This window comes from Muntiacus reevesi, chromosome 10 (assembly GCF_963930625.1).
Source record: "Muntiacus reevesi chromosome 10, mMunRee1.1, whole genome shotgun sequence".
NCBI lineage: Eukaryota > Metazoa > Chordata > Mammalia > Artiodactyla > Cervidae > Muntiacus > Muntiacus reevesi.
The window spans coordinates 80,752,169-80,771,314 of NC_089258.1; the positions used below are offsets into that span (position 1 = coordinate 80,752,169).

The 19,146-nt window shown below is 45.1% G+C and overlaps 1 protein-coding gene across 4 annotated transcripts in view; it reads right to left on the reverse strand.

Annotated features, from left to right (window-relative positions):
* Nucleotides 1-19,146, reverse strand: part of RARB (retinoic acid receptor beta) — a 568,127-nt gene that overhangs the window by 92,720 nt on the left and 456,261 nt on the right. For all 4 annotated transcript variants that reach the window (XM_065947408.1, XM_065947412.1, XM_065947409.1 and 1 more), the window contains one exon: nucleotides 4,955-5,096. In XM_065947408.1, the coding sequence (XP_065803480.1) occupies nucleotides 4,955-5,096 (142 nt within the window). The remainder of the gene's footprint in view (nucleotides 1-4,954; nucleotides 5,097-19,146) is intronic.

Genomic DNA, 19,146 nt, shown 5'->3' on the forward strand with positions numbered 1-19,146 from the left:
ACCACCACCAATAGCTGTGTTTGCTACAGCGGCAGAGGTCGGGAACTGAGACAGAGGTCACACGGCCCAAAAGTCAAAACATTTCCTATCTGACCCTTTTTTTAGCTTTGCTGATCAATGGTTGAAAGATGTGAACTCTCACTGGGGTTTCTCTCACTGACCGGCATGCGCTGTCAGTTTCCTGCTGTGGTCTCCAAGCAGCACGGCTTCAACCTGCTCCCTCCCCACCCCGGACATAGGCTTGTCTGGACCGAGTGTCTCACTCTCAGTCCCAACTTTTCTGTCTGCATTTGCTGCTGATCTTTTTCTTCCCCCCTGGTTTTTACTTTAGGGCTTTGCTATGCGCTTGCCTTCCCTGACATGGTCACCAGCCTCCTGCCCACCAGCAGAAGCTCATCTCTCAAGCTGGAGTCATGTTACTTCCTTTCCCTCTCCCCCAAGTTCTTCATAAATTTTTGTACTACTTTTCAAATGCGGCTGAAAATTGACTTTTTTTTCCCCCCTTGCTGTTACCACTTTCAAATCCCATGCTCTGACAAATAGCTACTCTTCTGCGCAAAAAAAATAAAAGGTTCCCCTCTTGTACAAAGCCCTTGGAAAATAGAAGGTACGCTCACCAGCATTCAGAGAACAGGAAAATGAAGAAACAACCTTGCTTTTCTGATGGGACGCACAGTAAAGGCTTTCTGTGTACATCCCCGTATACATTTAAAACCAAAATTGATCTATAAAAATTAAATTTGCACATGATTTTCCAGGGCATACATCTCTAATATACAGCAAGGAGTGTGACTGTTGTTTTATTAACCACTGGCAATAAAACCCAGAGTTTTCAAAGCTGCTTTTTAGGGCACACAGTATATATCACTCCCTGGGTCCTAAGCCCAGGGTTGCCTCTTACCCACTGTGTTACGTCGGGTCAATTAACCTCTCTGTGTCTCAACATCCACATCTTCCTAAAACAGGGGGAGAAAGGAACTGAAACCGACCTATCTCACAGGGTTGTTCCGAGGACGGGATGACATGAGCAGTTTATGCAGTGCCTGGTACACAGAAAACGCCTTGCCTGTGTTAGCGAGCATGGTAATCCTGAGGTTTCTTTCTTTTCCCCAACCCAGATTCAAGAATAAGAGCATACTGGGAACAGTGCCGTGAGACTCGATGTTTCACTGTGAACATGAAGTCGTTTCTGCCCCCATCTCTCTGGTTTCCCGCACTCTTGGCTCCTTCGGGGTGGGGGTGGGGGTCCAGGGATGGACACGGATCCAGAACTAGCCAATCACAGTACTCAGCCCCCGCCCCACGCCCAAGTCCTGCCTTCACTGAGGATCTGGGTCTCTGTGTTTCTGCTGGGTAGGCTATTGGCTGGAGCTGTTGGTTGGCCACCTTTACCAGGCACTTGGAAAAGCTTCCCAGAAACAAAACCAACACAGTAAAATAACAAACCAAAAAAAAAAACACAAAAAACCCCGCTGTGAGAGATGAAGAGGACAATGAAAATGCCCCAAAACAAACAGGAGCCTTTGGATCCAGTCATGGTGTCCGGAAAGCCCCAGTACATGTGCTGATTTTTTTAGCTTACGGCAAGTTTCAGCTGGGTTTTCTGTCCCTTGCATCCAAAGAGTTCTGCAACACCCTAGTGAACTGACATGACCTACGACCAGACCTGAAGGCAAGCCTTGCGCGTCTTGGTGCTGCAAAGAAAGCGTGGCAAGGAGAGCTGGTAGCCGTGAACTCTAGGCCCGGGTCTGTCTGCAGCCACGGCAGGGGATGGCTGGGAGGACCGTTTCATCTTTCTGGGTCCTGCCGTACTTGTGTGTCAAGGGAGAGGGGTGACTGAAAACCAATCTCCGAGATCCATTTTCAGCTCGACCATCCCAAGAGTCTCTATGATTTCTGGGTTTGTTTCAGTTGTGGATACTGTGGTCTAATTGGTTACTGATTCTCTTTATTTTCCTGCTTCCTTCTGTTTCAACTTTTTAAATTTTCTATTTAGATTCTCAGTCACTATATTCCAAGTGTTTATTGTCTTCACCTTCAATTGCCTTCTAAAGAAAATACATTTATTTTTGTATACTTGAGCATAATGATCCCATTTTCTTCCCATTCCTATATTTTTCAATCTAATTAGGGTGATAAGTTCCTTGAGGGCTGAAACTAGAGTTTTCCTGTGGGTGTAAACATTATTATTATTGTTATTTTTTAAATTGGCAACCAACCTGCCAGTTTTTACAGAGCGGCAGGATATGGGTTTTAAGTAATGTAAGCAGGAAATGGGTCTCTAGCCCACACAAAATAAAGGCAAGAGTACCGATTTACCCTGAGTCCACAGCTGCCTTACTCGTTTATAATTGTGGTCTGAGCCAAAATTCCCCCACAGAACTTCAGCGTAACATCCACATCTAAATTATGTCAGACCAAAAAAGGGAGTTAAGGGGACAACCTGTGGCCTCACGTAGCCATGTAAATGATCTGACTATTTCAGGGCAGTATCACTCTTTTCTCGTCAGTGGTAGGGTTTAGGGCCTGAGCTAAGTAAAGATTACCTTCATATCACAATATTCATTGATTTTTTTTTTATTATTAAATAGCTCTGAAGTCCAGAGGGCATCACAGGAACTGGCTGAAATGTGGACTCGTCACCTGCAGACAGAGCCCCCAGAGGATGTCACCCGCGATGCTTCTCTGTCTGGTACCCGTGGGGCTGGTGACCCCATGCTTGCTCATCAGGATCTTAATTATGAATGAGAGCCCAGCCCAAGGGCCTTCATGATGACTTCTTGGCAGATACAACCAAATGACCTGGAGGCAGAGGTTCCAGGGGTGGTTGGTCCAGCAACTCAGGGATGCCGTCAGGACCCGAGTTTGTCTGTCTGTCCACTCCTCCGTCCACAGAGCCTGCTCTGACCTGTAGCTGACCTCCTTCAGGGCTGAGAGGACCTGGGGGTACCTGCCTCCCCACTCACCTGCAGCAGAAGGCGGGAACACTTCTGCCGCAACATTCTAAGCATGAGTCTTTGGTTTTAGTAACTTCACTTTGATAAAATTTCAGATTTGCTGAAAAGTTGCAAGAACAGTATAAGGAGCTCCTTCACGGTGCATCCCTTCAATCAGATTCATAAGATTTGATATTTTCCACCTCTCTCTTCTTTCTCTCTCATTTCTGTCTCTCTCTCTCACACACACACACCCCTTCCCTATCTTTTGAACCATGGAGAGCTAGTTGCAGATACTGAGAATAACAACATTCTCTTTCTCATTTAACAAAAGTGCAATGATGAAAGTCAGGAAATTCAAAGTGGACTCAATTCTAATCTACAGTCTGTACTCAAATTTCAATAACCGTCCCAACAACGCCCTTTGTGGATAGTTTCCTTCTGCTCCAGCATCTTCAGGATCACTTAGCTGTCATGTCCCAGTCACTCTGTCTTTCAGAACCTTGGCATATTTGAAGAGTACGCGTTAGCTGTTTTAATTGGGTTATTTGCTTTCTTATCATCGAGTTTTCAAAGGTTTTCCATATTCTACATTTAAGTCTTTATCAGATATGTGATTTGTAAATATTTTCTCCTCACCTGTGGCTTATCCTGTCATTAATTTCACAGTGTCTTTGGAACAGCAGACATTTCTGATTTTGATGAAGTCTAATTAACCATTTTTTTCTTTTATGGATCATGAGCACGAGTCTTGAACTCCTTCTCACTGGACCAGTCTAGGTTACAAGTTCATGAAACAATGATAGTGCCTGGAACAGAATATACTAATGGCTTGAGTCAAATGAATTGATCCAACCCTGATATCTTCCCTAAAGTGCAGAAACCCAAGAGGTGGAAAAGCCCATTTAAACCCTGGGCACAGTTAGGAACACGCTAGGCAGACCACCAAGAAAGATCCTCCAGTCACAGTTCCGGGGGGAGAGCCAGGCGGCCCGTTGCACACCCTCAGTGTGGGCCCGCCTGGCTCCAGGGACCTTCTCCACTAGCACTGGGCCACATGTCCCAGTTCCAAATTCCAAGAGCCTCTGCACAACATAAGTCTTCAAACCCCACTGTCAGACTGTGGCTTTCTGTCCCACACTTGTCGACGAAGGTGCGCACAGCTCAGCATCTCCAGAGCCACTTAGACCGCCCTGCCCAGGGCCCCACGAGATCCCCACGGGATGCAGGGCAGGTGGGCGGCAGTTCCACCGATTATTCCCCCTGGCACACACACCTGCCTCTTCCTCACACCCATCCAAGCCAGGGCATTGGTCTGGCATGTTCTTGCTCTCTTCATTTGAAAGCACCAAGGAGAACCCACAAGCAATGATTTTTTGGTGCTGTATTCCCTCTGCGTGTGTTAAAGCACGTCTAATTCAAAGCCCCATAAGCAGATGATTATGGACCACTCATTTTTAACCTATTCACACGTTCTCTTCTGAATTAATCAAGTGTATAATTGGAGGAGGGGGTGGTGGGAGGGAGAAAAGCTGAATCAAGTTTGGAAAAGTGCCAACGTGCCAAATTTCTAAACGTTTCTTCAACAGCAAAAGTTTGGTACCCCCTCCCCTCTGAGAAAGGGGGCATTATTTCCACATGCCTGTGCCTCCGTTTTATTCTCATCAATACAGGCAGAGCTCTTTATTCCTCCTGTCAAGATGGGGGAATGGTCTCCGTGTGGTTCTAGGACACGCTTGGGTTACCAGCGGAGACGCAGAGTCAGTTACGAACTGCTCTGGAATACAAGCACAACCCCCAGCTCCTCCCCTTTCACCAAATGCCACTCAAATTGTATCTGAAAAGCCCCGGTTTTCTATGTCCACGTCATCTCTGTTGACACCTAACTGTGGCAATGTATCATTAGTGTTATGTCCAAACTCCACATGCTGATGTCCTCAACAACTTGATTTTGGAGGCTGAGTAATCACATTTACAGATAAAGCAAAGAGAAAAAGAATTTTTGAAGTTCCACTTACATTCTTTGGACATCCCCACTTCAAAGCACTTCTGGAGCCGACAGTACTGGCATCGATTCCTGGTGACTTTATTAATAACACAATTCTTATCTCGGTGACAAGTGTAAATCATGTTCTTCTGAATACTTCTGCGGAAAAAGCCCTGCGGGCAAGTGAAAAGAGGAGAAAATTAAGCAAAACTACTGAGCTTCAGGAGAAATCAAAGTCAACGTTATCAATGCATTGACTGCTCGTTCTGAGTAATGAAGTGATGGCAGCAGAAAAGTTAACCTATTTAAGCCTTAAAATTCTTGTATCCTTGTGAAATATGATAGTCATATTCAGAGTCTCTCCCTTTGCTGCAAAGCAGAAAGTTCCTTTTAATCAAAACTGGACATGACTGTTATTATCTTGCTAAAAGAAAATGAATGTCTTCGGAAATACAATGCAGCGCTGACTTCCCTCCAGACAGGCTTAACTTCCTAAGTGGTTCCCACGCTGGCCAGAGTGATTTCAGGTGAGTCTACTGTCAAGAAACCCAACAGAAGAACCATTCATCTTGCAGAAGAAATTATATGCTTCATGAAAGAATCAGGTCTTTTCAAAGGTGTCCTCTCCAAATCCTTTTACTTATTCAGCTCATGTAACAACATTTAAAACATGACTTAATTTACAGGGTGTTTAAGAAAAATATTAGCCAAGGTTGGAAACAAGGCAGAAAAATGACTGCTTGGTCATTTAATGGCATATTAGAGTTGTTTTGTCCAATAAGGTATTGGACAATAAGCTGTTAATAAGCTATTGTCCAATAAGCTATTAATCACATGTGGTCATTTAAATCAAAATTGATGAAAATTAAATAAAATTAGTGTGATAATCTCCACGTCCATCCAAGTTGTGGCAAAGGCCACTACTTCACTCTTTTCAGCGGCTGAGTAGTATTCCATTGTATCCATGTACCACGACTTCTTTATCCATTCAGCTGTCAATGGACACTCATGTTGCTGCCATGTCTTGGCTACTGTTAACAGTGCTACAATGAACATAGGGGTGCATGTATCCTTTTGAACCATGGTTTTCTCCAGATATATGCCCAGGGGTGGGACTGCAGGGGCCTATGGCAGCTCTATTTTTAGTTTAAGGAGCCTCCATCTGTTCACCATTGTAACTGCACCAATTTACATCCTCATCAGCACTTTCCTCCACGTCCTCTCTGGCATTCATTGTTTGTAGGCTTTTGGATAATGCCCATTATGGCTATTGTGAGGTGACGCCTCACTGTAGTTTTGATTTGAATTTCTCCAATAATTAGCGATGTTGAGTGTCTTTTCATGTGTCTCTTGGCCATCTGTATGTTTTCTTTGGAGAAACGTCTACTTAGATCTGTAACCTATTTTTGATTGGGTGGTTTGTTTTTTTCATATTAAGTGGCACAAACTCTTTGTAAATTTTGGAATATTATTGTCATTTTTGCAGAAAGTCTGCATATGCAGCCCTGACTCGTAAACTTGCCCAGGTCGTCTAACGGTCTCAGGAAACGTATCTCATTGTGACTTACTGTTTATTACTGATTGGACCCTGACTCTGTAAAGATTGTATAAGACTAGTAACTTAAGAATCATATTGGTCTATCACAGGTGCAAAGATTCCTGCCCAGTTGAGCTATAGCCAAAGATTACTGTTTTATTGCCTTGCAGGGCATTAATCAGCTGTGTCTAACTTTGCCATCTTATTCCAGCATTTTCTTCCCCCATCACTGTATCAGGTACACTGTCTGTCTGTGTACCTACCTACGTAGACATTTTCTCATATCCTCCTTTGAACCAATTTATCCTCCTCCTCTTTTCCTCATTAATGTTTTAAATAAATCCTCAATATGAGTTTACTGCATATTTGAATAAGTTACTGTTTACTAACTTTTGGATGTTATAATTTGACCGAAGAAGCAATTTATCTTGATTTTTGTGAAACTCGAATGAAACAAATAAAACTTTAGGCTCCACGAGCACAGGGTCCCCGCCTTCTCCTCTCTGCTTACCCATCTCCCCACACAGCTCTGCAGAGAATGGAAAATTGAGTGATGCTTGTTAACACAGAGATGAATGAACAGTGACTGACAAGTAAACCTGCTGTCTTTTCCCTCTTCCAATCGCCCATCAAAAACCTCTCTGCTGCTACGGGTAATAAAAGCAAGGAGTTTTACCTTATCAGTTGTGATGCGACTTTTACCTACGCCAGACACAATTCTCTTGAAAGTAAGAAACACACCACCCACCCAATGTGTTGAACTGCAAATAAGACTCACCATTTGAGTTCACCTTTCCCGGCAGTACATTAACACTCCAGGAGCCAGAACTAAAGACCTTCAAAGCCAAAGCACAGTAGCCAAGAAAGCTCATGTAACACACATCATTTAGGATATGTATGTGGACACCCTAGGATTTTAATGTCTAAATAACATATTTTCACTGGCATGGTTCAACTGTAAATGCCTGGAAATCTTGTTTAAGGTTGCAACTCCTGTCACATTCCAGATATACACATTTTTCCAAGAAAACATAGTTTATTTTTGTACCTCTGGAGCTACAAATATGCTCAGAATTTAAAATAACAGGTTATAAATACCCTGCAACTCTAAGAGAATCTGTGCACTGTGGTCACTTCAAGCGCATCTTTTCCTGCAGAAAATATTAATGCATACGGGATACTTTGGGCTGCCAGATGTACAAACTCCACTTACAAACACTTCACTGCTCTACTGCCAAGAAACACTGACATTTGGAAGCTCCAGTCTCTGCAGGGGTGAAGCCAGTGAGGTGTGGACAGAGGGGGCCTCCTCCGTTTATTAAAAACCGAATATTCAGTTCGTCACATTCGTGGTGAGGGAGCATGGAGGAGAGGAAACCAATCTCATGACACCGAGATGGAAGAAGAGAGGCTTAAGAACCTTATACGGCACTAATTATCTAGGGAGTGAGGTTCAGTAACAGTGATAGCAGAAACGAAATAGGACTTCTTGGCTTTCCAAATCAGAGTTTAGACTGGATTTCAGAAGGGGAATCTGAGTTTCAGGAAATTATTTCCACCACGACAGGACACTTGGCTAAGACGGATGCGGTCAGGTACTTCTGCACACGGGCTGGGTGAACGGAAATGCCCTTGGAGGCCACAGAGGGGCCTGTCTTGTCTAAACCTCCCTCCTGCAGGAGATACCGTGCACTGTTCGGTAAACCTCATTTCCACTGCTTGGAGGCTCTTGTGTGTGCATGTGTGTGGGTGGCACCATAGCCACCAACATTTTATCCACTTAATGTTTTTATCTAGGTTGAGTATTCTTTTATTTGTAGCATTATTTAAAATGGAAACCTTTAACCTCTGGCTCGATTCAAAAGCTAGCACTGTCATTAAAGAACGAGAGGGCACTCACACAATAAACAGAATGAAGTCCAGGAAAACAGTAGTCAGGACTTCCCCGGTGGCACAGTGGGTAAGATTCCGCCTGCCAATGCAGGAGACACGGGTTCGACCCCTGCTCCGGGAAGACCCCACGTGCTGCAGAGCAACCAAGCCCGTGTGCCACAGCTCCTGGGCTTGTGCCAAGAGCCCGTGCTCCGTAACAAGAGCAGCCACTGCAGCGAGAAGCCAGCGCGTAGCACTGAAGACCAGCTCCCTGCTTCGCACAGCTAGAGAAAACCCCACGTAGCAACGAAGACCCAGCACAACCAAAAGTTAAATACATTAATGAAAAAAAAAAAAACAACACTCAGAAGTGATTTCATTCTTGCTGGATCCGGGTTGTGCTAAAGACGTGGAGCCCAGCCTCCTCACTTCTGCCTGAAAAGGGACAGAGCCAGACTGAGGAATAGATCAGCCCTGACTTGAGACTTTCCTTCGAGGGACGGAGGGATAATAAACACGCTTCTCACTATGTGACTCAATGAGGTTTAAAGCCAGGAATTCGTCCCACCTAAAATTGAGAGCCTCGTAATTTGGGAATCAAAAAACTGTAGCCTCTCCCACACAAGACAAAACAAAACCAAAAAAAAAAACGTAGCCCAAATTTGTCATATGTAAAATGGGATTTAGAAGTATTGAGTTCAAACAGGAACAGACTCATAGACTTTTAAAATAAACTTATGGTTGCTAAAGGGGAAGGGAGGGACAAGTTAGGAGTTTGGGATTAACATACACACACACATACATAAAATAGATAATCAACAAGGACCTATTGTAGAAAACTCTACTCAACAGTCTGTAGTCACCAGTACGGGAAAAGAATCTGAAAAAGAGTGGACACGTGTTCGCATAACTTTATCACTTTGCTATAGAGTAGAAAGTAACACAACATTGTAAATCAACTAGATTTCAATATAAAATAAAAGCTAAATTTAAAAATTCTTGAAAAAGAAGTACAAAATTCAAGTGTGCTAGTTCTTGCAGCCGGTAGATGGGTAGAGACACACCTGGAGGAGAAGAGGCGGAAAAGCTGAGCGGGTCCAGGGGAAGGACTCGTCCTCCTCCTCGGAGCGGCCGCAGGGGAGAGGGGAGGCGGGCAGGGCCCTGCAGGAGAAGAGGCGGAAAAGCTGAGCAGGTCCAGGGGAAGGACTCGTCCTCCTCCTCGGAGCGGCCTCAGGGAAGAGGGGAGGTGGGCAGGGCCTTGGAGGAGAAGCTAAGGGGTGGCCTGGAGAATCCCTGACGGGGAGCTGGGCGCACCCATCCCGAATGAGGGGCTGGTGGCTGATTCTCGGGACCCTTCCCAGGTGTACATTTCTGAGATCCCAAGTGGGTCCTCACAGCAGGAAGGGGCATGTTGAGACAGCTTGAGGGGGAGAACGAGGGGGCTTCATGGGCACAGAAAACTGCGAGGAGGCGGCGGCGTGTGGAGACGAAGGACGGACAGACCTGCCGCCTGCAGGGGTAACAGCCGTGGTTTCTTCAGACTCACGGACACAGAGAACGGCTCTCTGCTGGCTAAATCGGAGGAGGGGTGGAGAAGGATGGCCCGAGAGTCTGGGATGAGCAACTGCAAATGATTATATATAAGATGGGTAAACAACAAGAGCCTCCAGGATAGCACAGGGAACTATATGGAATACATTGTGATAAGCCATCATGGAAAAGAGTATGGAAAAGAATGTAAGTATGTGTATAACTGAGTCACTTTGTTGTGCAGAAATTAATACAACATTGTACATCAAATATACCTCAATAAAATGAATGAAAAAAAGGAAACCAGAAACAACTATGATTTCTTGGGACTGGCCTTGGGCTTAAAAGATATCAACCAGAGGGCTTTCCAACGGCTTCAGCTTTCTCTTGGAGTGGAGACCTCGGCTCACCTCTGTGCGGACCTTGGGCGGGTGTCTGTGGCCAGACTGAGGCTACAGTTCACAGTCTCCGGTCACCAGTTGGTTTGAGGACCTGGTTTTCTGCCACGAGGTCAAGAAGACAGACCTGCATCACACACTGAGTCAAGTGTTTCCTAGTCATGGATTTTTCCACCTTTCTAACTTCATGTTCTTCTACTCTTGCTATCAAAGAACTAGGGGTCAATCAAAAAAAAAAAAAAAAAAAGGAAAGAAAAATACTCATATGGTAGAGAAGGCCACATAGGCCTTAGAGCCATTTGTGAGCCATCTGCTTCACATCTTAGCAATAACCACAAAACACCCACATCCTACTCAAGATTTCATTTGTCCTCCCTTGGGGATACAAGGTGCCCTTGTTCTAACTGATCTACTATCTACAGGACATAAACAATCATAAATCAGAAGGAAAGATAACTGTCTCTTGCAAACCTAAACATTTTCCTCTACCTAAATACTTCAGATTCCTAATTCCCTTGACGAGATAGTCAAATGTCCCCAGTCTAGACAAGACATGGGAAAAAGTGACTCATCTCACTCTCCTTTATGGTGGTGGTTTAGTTGCTAAGTAAGGTCTAACCCTTGTGACCCCACGGACTGTAGCCCAACAGGCTCCTGTCTCCATTGGATTCTCCAGGCAAGAATACTGGAGTGGGTTGCCATTTCCTCCACCAGGGCATCTTCCCGACCCAGGAATCAAACCCAGGTCTCCTGCATTGCAGGCAGGTTCTTTACCAACTGAGCTACAAAGGAAGTGGTTAAGAATTAGGCTTTACATATAATTATATATAATGTCTTGTTCCAAAAAACTACTAGAACCCTTCAATGAATTTGGTCATGTTGCAGGTTACAAAATTAACAGACAGAAATCTGTTGCATTTCTATACACTAACAACAAAAGATCAGAAAGAGAAATTCAAGAAACAATTCCATTTACAATTGCATTAAAAAGAATAAAATACTGAGGAACAAACCTAAGGAAACAAAAGACCTGTACTCCAAAAACTGTAAGATGCTGATGAAAGAAATCAAAGACGACAGAAGCACATGGAAAGATATGCCATGTTTGTGGATTGGAAGAATCAATATTGTTAAACTGAATATACTACCCAAGGCAGTCTATAGATTCAATGCAATCCCTATTATATTACCAATGGCATTTTTCACAGAATTAGAACCAAAAAATCTTAAAATTTATATGGAGACCCAAAAGACCAAAAGAGCCAAAGCAGCCTTGAGAAAGAAGAATGGAGCTGGAGGAATCAGGCCCCCTGACTTCAGACTATACTACAAAGTTATAGTCATCAAAACTGTATGGTACTGGCACAAAAATAGAAATCAATGGAACAGGATAGAAAACTCAGAATTAAAACCATGCACCTATCATCAATTAACCTATGACAAAGGCAACAAGACTACACAATGTTGGAAAGACAGTCTCTTCAACAAATGGTGCTGGGAATACTGACAACTACATGTAAAAAAATGAAATGAGATCATTCTTTACCACCAAACACAAAAATAAGCTCAAAATGAACTAAAGACCTAAATCTGAGACTGGACACTATAAACTCCTAAAGGAAAACATAGGCAGAACACTCTGACATAAACTGAAGCAAATATCTTTTCCAATCCATCTCCCAGAACAATGGAAATAAATACAAAAACAAACAAATGGTACCTACTTAAAGCTTCTGCACAGCAGAGGATACAATAAACAATAAACCGAGAAGACAACCCACAGGTTGGGAGAAAATATTTGCAAGCGATGTGACCGGCAAGGGATTAGCCTCCAAAATTTACAAACAGCTCATGTTTAACAGCACAAAAACCAACAGTTCAATCAACAAGTGGGCAGAAGACCTAAATAGACATTTCCCCAAAGGAGACATACAAACGGCCAAGAGGCATTTGAAAAGACATTCAACATCACTAATTATAAGAGAAATTCTAATCAAAACTACAACGAGATATGACCTCATAGCAGCCAGAGTGGCTACTATCAAAAAATCCACAAACAGTAAATGCTGGAGAGGGTGCGGAGAGAAGGGAACCTCCCTACACTGTTGGTGGGAGTGTAAATTGGTGCAGCCACTGTGGAGAACAGTATGGAAGTCCCTTAAAAAACTAAAAATAGAGCTACCATACATCTCTGCAATCCCACCCCTGGGCATACATCTGGAGAAAAACATGATCCGGAATGATACATGTGCCCCAATGTTCATCGCAGCACTGTTTACGATACCCAAGACATGGAAGCAACCCAGATGTCCATCAACAGAGGAATTGATAAAGAAGATGAGGTACATGTATAAAATGGAGTATTACTCAGCCACTAAAAAGAATGAAATAATGCCATCTGCAGCAACATGTGATAGACCTAGAGACGGTCATACAGAGCGCAGTAAGTCAGAGAAGGAGAGAGATATTCTATATGTGGAATCTAAAAATAAATGATACCATGAACTTGCTTACAAAACAGGAGGAGACTCACAGACTTAGAGAACGAACTTACAGCTGCCAGGGGAAGGGACAGTTAGGGAGTCCGGGATGGACATGCACACACTGCTGTATCTATAATGGATCACCAGCAAGGCCCTACTGTATAGCACAAGGAACTCTGCTCAATGTTACATGGCAGCATGATGGGAGGGGAGTATGGGGGAGAATGGATGCACGTATATGGATGGCTGAGTCCCTCCACTGTTTACCCGAAACTATCAAAGCATTGTTAATTGGCTAAGCCTCAAAACAAAAGTTTAAAAAAAAAAAAAAAGAATTAGACTTCACAATATTTTTGCAAAAAACAATGGCCTGTACTTTGTATAACCAATGATTATTATATATAAGGTCTTCCCTTACAGAAATGGTTCCCCGTGGGAGCAGGGCTGTGATTTTTCACCCGTAAGGGATGTTTCTGTTGTCATAATGTACGTGGCTGGCAACTACATTAGAGTAGTTAGAGACAGAGGTTAGAGATGGTGCCACACACCCTGTGATGCCCAGGACCCTCTCTGGCGATCCCCCTGCTGCAGACTGAATGCATCCCCCGGAAATTCTTTCACTGAAGTCTGCCACTCGATGTGGTGGAATTGGGAGGTGGGGCACTTGGGAAGCACTTAGGCCATAAGGGTTTAAGTCACTAAGTTGTGTCCAACTGTGTGAACCCGTGGGCCGCAGCACACCAGGCTCCTCTGTCCTCTACTATCTTCTGGAGTTTGCTCAAATTCAGGTCAGTTCAGTTGGTGATGCTGTCTAACCATCTCACCCTCTGCCGCCCACTTCTTCTTTTGCCTTCAGGCTGAGCACTAAAGAATTGATGCTTTCTAATAGCGGTGTCGGAGAAGACTCCTCAGAGTCCCTTGGACAGCAAGGAGATCAAACCAGTCAATGCTAAAGGAAATCAACCCTGAATACTCACTGGAAGGCCATAAGAGTAGAACCCTTTAAAAAGACACCAGAGAGCTAACCTACCCCTTCCTCTCCCACCTGAAGGTAAAGAGGAGAGACATTTGTCCAGGAAGCAGGACGTCACAAAACTCTGAATCTGCCGAGTGCCTTGATCTTGGATTTCCCAGCCTCCAGAACTGTGAGAAATAAATGTTTGTTCCTTATAAAACAAAACAAAACAAGCAGACAAAACTCTGGCTTGGTCACTTACCATCTGTGTGATATTGCACAAGTTACACCAAGGCCTCGGTTTCCTCCTCCGTAAAATGGGGATACTGAAAGTGCCTACGTCACAGGCCCACTCAGCGGACCCGATCAGGAAATGCACGTGAAGTGTTAGTACAACGCCCAGCGCGTAGCAAGGCCCTGATGAATAGCAGCTTTTGTTTCTGGCAAAACCCCTTTTTCCAAGGCTTTCTTCTGGACAATTTCCAATACACATCTTGTGTTTAAAATAAAGATATCCAAATAGGACAGAACAGTGCTGTGACTCTCTGGGCAACACGGGCTGCTGTGGGCGGGCAGCCTCGTGACTCCAAAGACCCATTCATGATCCATTCACTCAGGGCCATTTAACAGCGCTGTAGAGGCGGTGGGCTCTCCCGGGGAACTACAAGATGGAAAAGATGGATACGGACTGCCCTTCTCCAACCTACCAGGAGTGAGAAGTCACGTGAACTAAGCAGTGTAGAAGCATTAGAAGAGCCCGGTACAGCGCCTGGCACATAGCGGGCACACACAAATGGAGGGTTTGAAATTGACGCACACACTACCATGCATAAAATAGTAACTAATAAGGACCCACTGTGCAGCGCAGGCACTCTACTCAATACTCTGTAATGACCTAGATGGGAAAAGAATCGTTAAAAGAGTGGATATGTGTGTATGTCAAAGTGAATTACTTTGGTGGACGCCTGAAGCTAACACAACACTGTAAATCAGCTCAGCTCCAATAAAGTCAAAACACCGTGGGTGAGCAGAGGTCAGAGGTGAGGAAGGACAGGGAAGGGCCAGCAGTCCAGACTGGCAGAGGTGAGTGATGGGGGTGTGTGTGCAGCCACGGTGGGGACAGTGAACTGATGGGCAGACAGGGTCCCGTCAGGAAGGCCACGCCAGGCACTTGCTGGGAAGGCGCTCCCTCTTCCGTGCAGGCGAGGACCAAGGTCAGGAGTGTATTCTGCCAAGCTGGGAACCACTGATTGCATTCTGCATTAATTTAACACATACTGAAGCATATAAAGAAAGCTGAGCGCCCAAGAATTGATGCTTCTGAACTGTGGTGTTGGACAAAAGTCTTGAGAGTCCCTTGGACTGCAAGGAGATCCAGCCAGTCCATCCTAAAGGAAATCAGTCCTGAACGTTCATTGGAAGGACTGATGCTGAAGTTGAAACTCCAATACTTTGGCCACCTGAGGAGAAGAACTGCCTCATTGCAAAAGAGCTGATGCTGGGAAAGATTGAAGGCGGGAGGAGAAGGGGACGGCAGAGGATGAGACGGATGGATGGGATCACCGACTCAATGGATATGAGTTTGAGTAAACTCCAGGAGTTGGTGATGGACAGGGAAGCCTGGCGTGCTGCAGTCCATGGGGTCACAAAGAGTCAGACACGACTGAGTGACTGAACTGAATCAAACTGAAGACAGTTGAGCCCTGGGTATCAAGGGGCCAGGGGGTGGGAGGGAGTAGGGATGGGGGAAGAGGGTTAGTGTTTGGTGGGGGCAGACTTTCAACCTGGGATGGTGAAAAATTCGGGAGATGAATGATGACAATTATACAAAGTGTGAATGTACTTAGTGCAGCTGAACTGTACAATTAAATATGGTTAAAATAGTATGCGTTATATTACATGACTTTTACCACAATAAAAAAAATCATTATAAAAAATACAAATACCCAAAGTCCTTAGGTTTGAGCAGGAATGTAGGCCAAGAATCTTTGATTTCCGAAATGACAGCACAATTGGCTGACTCCTGCTTAATCCTCAAGCTGATTTTGAGAATTTACAATGCGGTGTTTTGGATGGAAGCGGCTTTTTCCATTTTAGAGCCCCTTTCGTCAGGTTTAACAAGTGTAGAAAGTGTCATGATCTCTGGAAGAAAGGCACTAAGTGAAACCTTTCTTCTTTTTTCAAAAAAAGGCAACTTGGCCCCGAATTCATCATAAAGAAACAACGGGTCAGGAGAAATTCACCCAAAAGAGAGTGTGGGCATCACACGTGTTTGCACTGGGCTTCAACAGGGTTGATTGCTATCCCAAGCAAAGTTCAAAAGGGTGCTTTCTCCTTCCAGAGTGAGAGATGAGAGAGAGAAGTGAGGAGTGTTAGTCATCATTCCTCGCTCATTAAAAGGAATGGTCTACGATCCCAGCTTGATCCAAGCAGCTCGATCCAAGCCACCAAGCAGGTGGCTGCCCGAGGCGGGCATCCCCCAGGCCAGCGAGCCTGGCATGGAGACTCGGGCCGGCCAAGCACAGACCTGCAATTCCCATCTCCAGCCAGAAGCAGAGGAGCTGCCCGTGGGAGGTGAGGGTGGAATACTCCCATTGCAGCTACTTTGGGAAACGCGGCTTTCAGACCAGGAAACACGTTGCCTTAAACAAACAAAAAACACCCTCCGGACTGAGTAGAAGTCTATGCGTGACAACGTCTGAGGAGTTATTAATAGCCAGATTTGGGGGGAGAAAGAGAAAAGTGAAGACCTTTTCACCCCACTGAAAGACAATGGTGAGAGGGAGGGAGAAAGTAGAAAAACAGCCCGCTGTTTTGATGACAAACGGCGCGCTTCCTCCCCCGTGGGGAGGCTGGGCACGCACGGGGCTGCGCACGCTGGCCGGCCAGGCAGGGGCCGCTCTGAGCCACCAAAGGAAAACGCCGTGGGGAGCCACACTCTGCACAAGAACGCTGCCGTCATCCCAAGGGGGCCAGGAGTAGAGCCATTCCTTTTTTGTTTAAAAAAAACGCCCGTCAGGGCAAGGCGCCACTACTGCGAATTCAGCAAAGGTGAACGGGTGACCACGTGGAGGTGGACAGCCTACCTCCTAGGAGGCCCCAAACTCCACGGCGCCTCTCGCCTGCCCCTGGGAAAGTGGCCTCTGAGTCCTTCCCCTTGACCACGCGTTTCAGCCCAAATACTCTCCTGCCAACTCCCTCGGACAGGAAGTCTCAGCTCACTGACTCTAGTCCAGGTGAGAAAGACAAGCCTTTATTTTGGGGGTGATGGGCAGACAGGGTCAGGTCAGGAAGGCAGACAGGTAGCCCAAACGGTGAGGAATCTGCCTGCACTGCAGGAGATCTGGGTTCGATCCCTGAGTCAGGAAGATCCCCTGGAGCAGGGCATGGCAACCCACTCCAGATTCTTGCCTGGAAAATCCCATGGACGGAGGAGCCTGGTGGGCCACAGTCCACGGGGTTGCAGTCAGACACGACTGAGTGACTAACACTTGCTTTATTTTGGGAGATGCCTAGAAAGACGGTTCTTAAGAAGGCAGACTACAGATTTAGCAAAAACCTCATCTCTGTGGGAGCCATTCTTTCCATAAGAGGGTGATTATGGTCTTTTCCTGGACTTTGTCAGGCGAGCCCCTGAGAGCTCAACCCGTTAGACCCAGAGGCCAACGCTCTCAATCCGTCTAATCCCCTGTTAATTAGAACTCCCCAGGAATCCCAAGTTTGCAAAGGTGGTACCTGAACTCACAACACCTGGGATTAAGGTTTAAACTTATAGAGTCTTCCATGTCCCAGGAAGGGCACTGGAGCCAGTGCCTCAGTCCACAATGTTCTTTATTTTAGAGGAACATGATCGGGGGAAGAAATGCCACCAGGTAAAATGAACCGGGACTAACAAGTAAGAAGAGTTTAATTGACTGGACAAAAAGTCTTTCAATTTAGGTGAAGAAAAAAAAAAAAAAAGGCTTTTTATATTTCCAAAGCATGACCTTGGATGAGAGTTTTTGAAAGTGCTCAGCTATCATATAGTCTGGTTGATTATCGTAAACCCATGCTATGGGTAGGCAATCTATCAGGTTTGGGGACCAACAGTCACAGACAAGATTTGAGGAGCAGAGTCTCACAAGACAAGTGAACACTACTGGTTGAACCGGCTGTTTTTCCAAAGTGCAGGGGTCTGCCCTGGGCGGGGCCAGCTTCCCACGCGTGCAGCCTGGGCGGCCACACAGAGCCTGGCCCTGGAAGGGTCTCGCACTGGGTTTACTGCTCTGCTGGCCCTGTCTTGAACTTCTGGGTCACTTTTGAACGGGAGGTGAGCATTTTCATTTTGCCTGGGTCCTGCAAACTAAACACCCAGTCCTGGCTCTAGAATACCATCTCCAGCATAGGTCTCCGACTTTCTTCCTCCGTGAGGACCTGAAAATCTTCTTATCCTCTGGATGACCTCAAGGCTAGCTGGAAGACTGCAGATCAGACAGAATTAAGCAAGTCCACCACCAGGATGCTTTAGATCTCCTCGGGATGCTTCTGGGCAATTCAATGGCTCCAGAAAGAGCCAGAAGGGAAAACCATTTGGAAGGTATTTGATGTTCTACTTTGGGCTTTATTTCCCACTTGGATAAGGGACTTTGGGAGGGAGCTGGGAGGAGCAGAAAGAAGACTGAAAACTTTTTCATAACTGGATAAAATTTCCTTCCAGACAGCACATATGTTTAGGTGCAGTCTCAGGAGGGAACCTAGAAGCTCACTCATATGCCTCCTGGATGTGCCAGTTCCTCCTTGGGAGCCACCAAGAGAAACAGTAAAGCAGAAAGAAGCTGAAGAACATGAAGCCCAATAGTTATTCTGTTATCCAAAGGATTTCTGTACAGCAGGTTAAGTATTACAAATACAGTATCTTGAGGACCACTTCCCCACTTCGCAAGAATTTGAGTTGAGACAGAGTAGAAAGAAAAACTGTAAGAGAATTTAAAAAAAAAAAAAAAATTCCTCCAAAATGGATGATTTCACTGGGCTCCACACAGCTTTCTTTAAATCTGGTCTTGAGAATTTACTTTAAGCCAACCAAAGACATCTGTTTTCTAGATTACTTGGGTCAGTTATTTTGTGCCCTTCCACCATGAAACCCATAGTTACCGATTTATCATCAGGATTACTCAAAATATAACAGGGCAAGAAGCCAGTGCATTTTAAGTTTTTAAAATCTCAATTCTTTCACTGAGAAAAATTGCACCAAAATAGGTCCTTGGCCACAGCCCGGGAGTTAGCAGAACCCAGCTGCTTTGCACATTAATTACTAAATCTCCTCTGGACCCAAGTTCAAGATCTTCATCTGCCCCAAAGACGGGGAAAGGTAAGCAGAAGGAGACACAGCCAAAATGTGCTTGAAAATACATAAATTCTTTGCAGAGGAGGATGAATTTTTAAATCTCTTTTAGAAATCTGGTATGC